General features: G+C 51.9%; 1 protein-coding gene across 4 annotated transcripts in view; it reads left to right on the top strand.

The window, feature by feature from the left end:
• The first annotated feature begins 323 nt into the window (after positions 1-323).
• Positions 324-7,327, top strand: part of PHLPP1 (PH domain and leucine rich repeat protein phosphatase 1) — a 165,320-nt gene continuing 158,316 nt past the window's right edge. For all 4 annotated transcript variants that reach the window (XR_014170161.1, XR_014170162.1, XR_014170163.1 and 1 more), the window contains exon 1: positions 324-2,154. Coding sequence is in view for 1 of the 4 variants with exons in the window: in XM_081918147.1 (XP_081774273.1) it covers positions 507-2,154 (1,648 nt within the window). In the remaining 3 variants the exon portion in view is untranslated. The remainder of the gene's footprint in view (positions 2,155-7,327) is intronic.

Here is a 7,327-nt window from a genome sequence, read left to right as displayed (position 1 = left end):
TACATTTCCCGGCAGCGCCGGGCTTCCCACGCTCCTCCTCGTGGGTGGGTGGGTAAAAGGGAGAAAAGCGGCGCAGGTTGTCACGTTTTGTTTATCGCCGGAGCCCCGCCCCCTGCTACCTCACGAGGGATGGCGTCACCCCCCCTCCTCATGAATATTGAGAAGGCGTTGCTAATAGAGGGAACTGGGAGGCGGGGTGCAAGAGACGAAAAATCGCGCCGCTCCGACGAGGCCTGCTGCAATTAATATTCATAAGGAGCCTCCGAAGTGGAGGCCGGGCCGGGTGGGAGGAGGCGGTGGCTGCTTACTTGCTGCTGCTGCTGCTCCTGATCCTCCCCCCACCCTCCAGTCCCTAATGGCGCTGGCAGCAGCTGCGCGGCGGCGGCGGCGGGCTTGAGCCGAATGGAACGCGGCGACAGCGACGGAATGTTCGCAGTTGCTACATAATCGCGCCCCCCCGCCCCCCGCCCGCCGCTTTGGAACGCGGCGTGTCTCCGCGTTCCACAATGGAACCTGCGCAGCAACCTCAGCGCGGGAGCAGGGCAGCGGCCCCGACGGCCGGCAAGCGGGAGCGGCCCGGCTACGCGGGCCAGGCCGGCACGGAGGGCGGAGGACCCGGCCCGCTGAGAAGCGGCGAGGCAGCAGCAGCCGTTGCTGTCGCAGCAGCAGCAGCAGAGGGTGTAGCCGGGGGCGGCCCGCAGCGGCGAAGGAGGCGAGGGGCCGCGGCTGGCGGCGGCGGCGCGGCTTCCCTCACGCTGGCGGCCAACGGGACTCCGGCAGCGGCGGCCGTCCCCAGCAGCGGCGGCGCCAACTCGCTTCTGCTGCGGAGGGGCAGGCTGAAAAGGAACCTCTCGGCCGCCGCCTCCTCGTCGTCGTCGTCGTCTTCCTCCTCGGCCGCCGCCGCCGCCGCTGCTGCTGCCGCCTCGCTGGGCACCCGCAGCCTGGATCGGAAGGCGCTGCTCCTGCTGCCCAAGCCGCCCCGGCAGCTCCAGCCTCTGCAGCCGCCGGAGCGGGACTGGGTGCGACGGGACCTCCAGCGGGGATGCGTCCATGTCTACTACTACCACCACCATCACCAGCAGCGAGGGGGCGGCGGCGGCTGCTACCTGCGGCCGGTGCTTTGCACCCTGGAGACGACGGCGGCCGAGGTAGCGTCGCGGTTGTTGCAGCTCGGGCACCGTGGAGCGGGCAGCAGCGCCGTCCGGGTCTTGGGGAAGGCGGCGGCGGCGGCAGCAACCACCGCAGAGGCGCGCGGCCCCCATGAAGAAGACGGGGAGGAAGAGGACGAAGAAGAGGAGGAGGATGAAGGAGAAATGGACGGCGATTTTGCGGCAGACCCGTCCGCCGAGCCCGGGGGAGCAGAAGAGGCGCTGCCCGGCCCCGCGGAGGCTTCGACTTCCCCAGCTGGCAGCCTGACCCCGATACCGGCCGGGAGGAGGCCGCGAAACCGTCGGGGGACCCCCAGCGGTTTGGGGGGCGGCGGTGAGGCGGCTCCCCGACCGGGGCGCTTAGCTCTCGGCGGCGGGGAGAACGGCCGCGCAGGTGGCCGCCCCTGCCTGTCGCCCTCCGACTGCAGCCCCGGGCGGGCCTTTCCTCCTCCGCCACCTGCGCAGCTCTACCTATCGGGCCCGCCGCTCTCCTGCCCGTCCCTCCTGGGGGGCTCGGACACGGAGAGCTTCAGCCCCAGCGCGGAGAGCACCTCGGACCGGCTGGATGCCTACAGCGGCGGCGGCGGCTCCTCGTCTTCGTCGGAGGAGTTAGAGGCGGACCCTCCTCCTCCTCCTGGGCCAGCAACGGCGGAGGGGGAAGGGGCCGGATCGGGGCCTGGCCGGAGCCGCCGGGCCCGCCTGCCGTCGGCGCACGCGGAGAACCCCCGGGGGGGCCGAGCCGCGGGGGAGTCCCCCGGCGCGGGGAAGGCGCCGGGAGGGGATCCCTCTTCCGCCGGGGATGCCGCCGCCGCCGCCTCCTCCCCGCCGCAGCCTCCGGCCTTGTACGTGCAGCTGCACGGGGAGACCGCCCGCCGGCTGGAGCCTCACGAGCAGCCCTTGCAGGTCCAAAACGACTACCTCTCGCAGCTGGGATTCCGGGACCTGTGGCGGGTGCAGGAGGAGGGCATGGACTCGGAGACCGGCTGCCTCATCCGCTTCTATGCAGGTGGGTGAGGAAGGAATTATGTATGAAGGGGTGTGGGTGTGTGAAAGGCCCGCACGCTTGTTTTCGTGTTCACAGGACAGTGTGGATGCCATCCAACCTACTACACCCTTGGTGCGCTTCCTCAGAAATGAGGGTCTGCTGCAGAAATGGAGAAAATGTGAGGTGGAACTGGATCTTATACTCTGGTCTCTGATCCCTACCTGCAGGTTAATTGATGGAGTGAGCAAGCTATGCATGAATTAAAGGCCTGTGTGTGGGAGGTTTGGGGAGAGGGGTGTGATCACATCTTGCAACGCACAGTGGTGGCAAATACTTCCCGGCCTTGGCATTGTCATGCTTTGGGAACTTTCCAGTGGAGGTCAGAAGTTTTGGGCTTCTGACACCATCCAGTCATTTCCCCCAGTCATTTTATCTGAAGAAGTGTGCATGCACACGAAAGCTCATGCCAAGAACAAACTTAGTTGGTCTCTAAGGTGCTACTGGACAATTTTTAAAAATATATTTTTACTGCGTCAGACCAACAAGGCTACCTACCTGAATCTAGAGTCATTTTCCCCAGTCTGTTTTATAGCTGGGTAAGGGCCTTGGAGAGGGGGAGGTAAGAGTTGCAAAAGGTGTGTTTGGGGAGGACCTGTTGGAAACTAGCTCAGCTCACCTTGAAAGCTGTTTGCTGCTTAAGTGCTCTTCAGGTACTTCAGGCTAACATGGAAAGGTTGTCCTCTGGGTCATCCTTTATGCTACAGTCTTAAAACAATATACACAATATACGTATACGCTGGAGGTGAGGTCCTTTGAAATTGCTGGGTTTTGCTTCCACGTAAACATGCTTGGAATCATACCATTGTGTAAAGCATTTTCTCCCCCTTCTCTGTTCACCTTAAAAAAGCTACGCACAGAGGCATCATTGTGCTTTTTAGCTGTTTTGTTCAGCTACCTATGATAGGATCAAGTGGCTATTTTTCAAGTACCTGCAAAAATAAAAACGCTGAGTCTTGCCAGATGGAAAGAGGGGGTTATCTCCTCTTAACAATAATTGTCATCATTTTTCCAGGGCAAATTTGCATGTACGGTATATTAATGAAATATCACATGTCGTAATCTGCTGAGTACACAATGTATGGTTCTCTACCTATTTGTAATGGGGTGGGCGTCTAGATCTAAGGCCTAGTTCCAGAGTCTGTTCAACCAGTGGACTCCATGATATATGTGTGGGATTGTGTTTCTTTACATAGTTGTGGGAGCAAGTCCAATGAAGTCTATGAGATTTATCTACACAGCATGGTTTAAGATTGGCTTCTCAATATAGACTGAAGGCAGGCGTTTGTCTTGGTGCCTGGACTTGGTCAATAACAGCACCCGAAAGTCCCTGTCTTGTCAACAACATTTATATTAGTGTTGCATGTTTAGCTGCCATATAGATTTCCTTTACTGCTTGAAAATGTGCACATAGGAAGGTGAGTCATGCTTTGAATGACCTTTCGGATGAGAGGAGGAGCAGCCCTGGGCTGTGCCATAATTGATCTTTCTGTTAAGGCGCTGTAGTTTCAGGGTTAAATTGGATGCCCTGTGTTTCCTTTTGGGTGAAGCTCTCTTTCCTTGTATTGCTTGTTCCGTACAAAATGTGGGAAAGCTGCAAAGCCTGGACCCACCTGAGTGAGCTGAGCTGTCTCCAGACAGATGCATTTTTTTCAGCTTTTCCATTTCATGTTTTAAATACGCTTTGCTTTCTTTGACTGTCATGCAGGCCTGATATGGCAGAAGCCAAATGTAGCCCGACAGCCCCTTTATGTCCGTCTTGTGAGCTCCCTGATGTTCAATCACCATTCCTACCATTTGCTATCCTGGACAGGTGGCCAAACGAGACCCTGGCTGAGCTGTCTTCAGCTTGAATGCGTAACAGTTGTATAAGCCAGCTTTTAAGGAAATGTTTTGCTGGTCTATGTAGGCCGAGAATAGTTGTAGAGGAACAGGAGCTGAAGACAGCCTTGGGTCCAAGTTTCTATTGTGTGAATGGCACGGATAGAATCCATACATTTGAAATCTAAAAATGGCCCTGCATGTTACTGCTTCTCTTCGTAAGCAGGTACAAGTACGTACTGGCTATTTTGTAATCTGCATTATTATTATTATTTTTAATGCAGCATTTCTCATCCTGATGACGTCCATATCTTTTGGACTCCAACTCCCATCAATCCCAGCTAATGTAACCAATAGATGGGGATGATGGGAGTTGTAGTCTTGTAACGTAAGGGGTGGATGAAGCTGGTGAAGGTCAATTGAAAGTAATGAGAGTCAGTGGAACTAAGACTCGAGACACCCAGGTTCAAATAGCTGCTTAGCAGGGAAGCTCACTGGGTGACCTTGGACCAGCCTTCTCAGACTAATCTACCTTGCAAGGTTGTTGCCTGTAAACAGGCATGCTCCCACTGTCATGCAAATAATTCTCCTCTAGCAATTGTCACAATCATGGTGTGATAATAAGCAGTTGTGTTTGCAAGCTATCTTAGTAGCTATTGTAGATTTGAATGTGATTATTATTTTTTGTGCAGTATGTAAAATCCTTTGCCTCTTAAAGACTTGCCAACTTGAGCCCTGGGGGAGAAGAGAAGATAGCTGGGCAAATACACAGAAACGAAAATAACCTAAATTGAGCATGTTAAATCAACTGGGTTATGAATGGATGTTCACTACCTTGGTGCCATGTTTGAATTTAGCCAGGCGCCAGGTGCGTTTTGCGACTGGCGCAGTTCCAGTTGCGACCACATGGAGCTCACTGGATGTCAGGTTGGCAACTGACATCTCCATCTGGCTGGCCCCTTCAGCTTTCTTAAGCAGGTAATCAGAAGAGCTCATTTGTTGCAATTACGGTATATCCCACTTTTTCCTCCAAGGAGCATGTGGTTCATTCCCCTCCTCCGTTAACCCCTACAGCGACCATGTGAGATAGGTTAGGCTGTTACTGCACCACTGCACCAGACTGGCTTCCTAGAGTCCTTCTGCAAATTAAGCTCTATAAATTAAGTAGGTACATAAATATGGGGAAAACCAAATGTCACTTAGAGAAGCACCTGAAATATTTTGCTTAAAGCTTGAATTTTTGTTAGTCTGGATTGTTTCATTTGATTTTGAATGTGGTATAAACCACTTTTGAGGGGGTTTTCCTTTAAAATATAAATGAAATTAATAATAGAAATGAAATTAATAATAAATGTCATTGCCCAAAAAAACCACCAAAAAGGCACGTATACATTCCGTTGTGGTAACTGTAACCTAAGTTTAACGTGCAATTTGGCGATTAGCTTATATATCTGAGTTTCTGACACTGCCTTCATGTATTTTCAAACCTTGTAGAGGGAACCTTGGCTGCAGGTAGGGGTAGCTGACGCAAAGCAGTTCATCCAGGCAGTGCTCTTTTGAAGTACTAAAAAGCTTGGATTTCAGTAACTGTACCTGCCAAAATTCCCTCTACCTGTGTATTGAAGGTTCATAAGCCCTGTTCTTATTTGAGTCTTCTATGTGGAGGTGATGCTGTTTAACTGGCCCATTTACAACTTGCTTAAAATATCTGCTTCCCAGGGGCTTGTGTGTGCAGCGTTTTTGGTTTCTTTCTCTTTTTTTATTCCCTTGCTTGCTCTACAAAGAATTTGCTGCAAATTATTGTTTGCCGTTAGGTATTTCCAAGCAGGATTTTAAAGTTGTGGCTGGAGGTAATTCGCTAGATTTTAAGTAAGACTCCACTGGTGGTTTTTTGGGGGGGGGGGATGTGGAGTGAGGAATACAAGTACTCTAGGGCAGGGGTCAGCAACCTTTTTCAGCCGTGGGCCGGTCCACCATCCCTCAGACCATGCGGTGGGCCGGACTATATTTTGAAGGAAAAAAAATGAACGAATTCCTATGCCACACAAATAACCCAGATATGCATTTTAAATAAAAGTACACATTCTACTCATGTAAAAACACCAGGCAGGCCCCACAAATAACCCAGAGATGCATTTTAAATAAAAGGGCACATTCAAAACGTAAAGGGACCCCTGACCATTAGGTCCAGTCGTGACCGACTCTGGGGTTGCGGCGCTCATCTCGCTTTATTGGCCGAGGGAGCCGGTGTACAGCTTCCGGGTCATGTGGCCAGCATGACAAAGCTGCTTCTGGCGAACCAGAGCAGCACACGGAAACGCCGTTTACCTTCCCGCCCGAGCGGTACCTATTTATCTACTTGCACTTTGATGTGCTTTCTGTTAGGTTGGCAGGAGCTGGGACCGAGCAACCCCGTCGTGGGGATTCGAACCGCTGACCTTCTTATCGGCAAGTGCTAGGCTCTGTGGTTTAGCCCACACTCATGTTATAACACGGTGATTCCTGGACCATCCGCGGGCTGGATTGAGAAGGCAATTCAATTGGGCCGCATCCGGCCCACAGGCCTTGGGTTGCCTACCCCTGCTCTAGGGCAAGCATAGCATGGGTTTTAAAGAAATACACACAAATATTAAGAGAGCAATTAACTATCTGTTTCAAATAAACTGGCAATTCATTCATATATGTGCCTGTTGAATTGCCTCTCCCATCAGTGATTGGAAGTTAGGCTTAGCTGTTTTGAAATTACTTTTCTGTGGCTTCCTAACCCCCTTGCTGATGGTAGATGAAGGTTCATACAGTACTTGGAGAATGAGAAGCAATTAAAGGAGAAACCTGAGAGCACACATCTAAGTCTTTTGACCCATGCATAATTTCCTGAGAGTAAGACTCATTGACATATTGGGAGCTGAGTAAACGTGCACTGTTCAGACAGTCTTAAAATAATCTTAGCACTCTTTATTTCGTTTCATTGGCATAGTCCATGAATGAGTATATGTTGAGGTAATTATGCACAATGCCTGGAGAATGTACAAAATCCTGTTGAAAGGGCATTCCCCAACATATGTTGGCAGGTATGCATATAACTTTGTGGGGGGGTTATTGTTCTTGTTTGTTATTATGGTATGTATTGTGTTTTTTATATTTAAACTGCCCTGTGATCTTTGGATGAAAGACAGTATAGAAATTAAGAGAGAGAGAGAGAGAGGCCGGGGAATGTGTATAATCTTCACAGATGGATTATGTGCACAATGCCCAGGTGTTTATGCACATTAACCGTGCAACTCTCCTTACCTATAACATACACATTCCCAGTTAC

The sequence above is a fragment of the Podarcis melisellensis genome (genome assembly GCF_964234715.1).
Source record: "Podarcis melisellensis genome assembly, chromosome: 7".
In the NCBI taxonomy this organism is placed as follows: domain Eukaryota; kingdom Metazoa; phylum Chordata; class Lepidosauria; order Squamata; family Lacertidae; genus Podarcis; species Podarcis melisellensis.
Note: the sequence above shows the minus strand (reverse complement) of the source record. Positions and strands in the feature narration are given on the sequence as shown.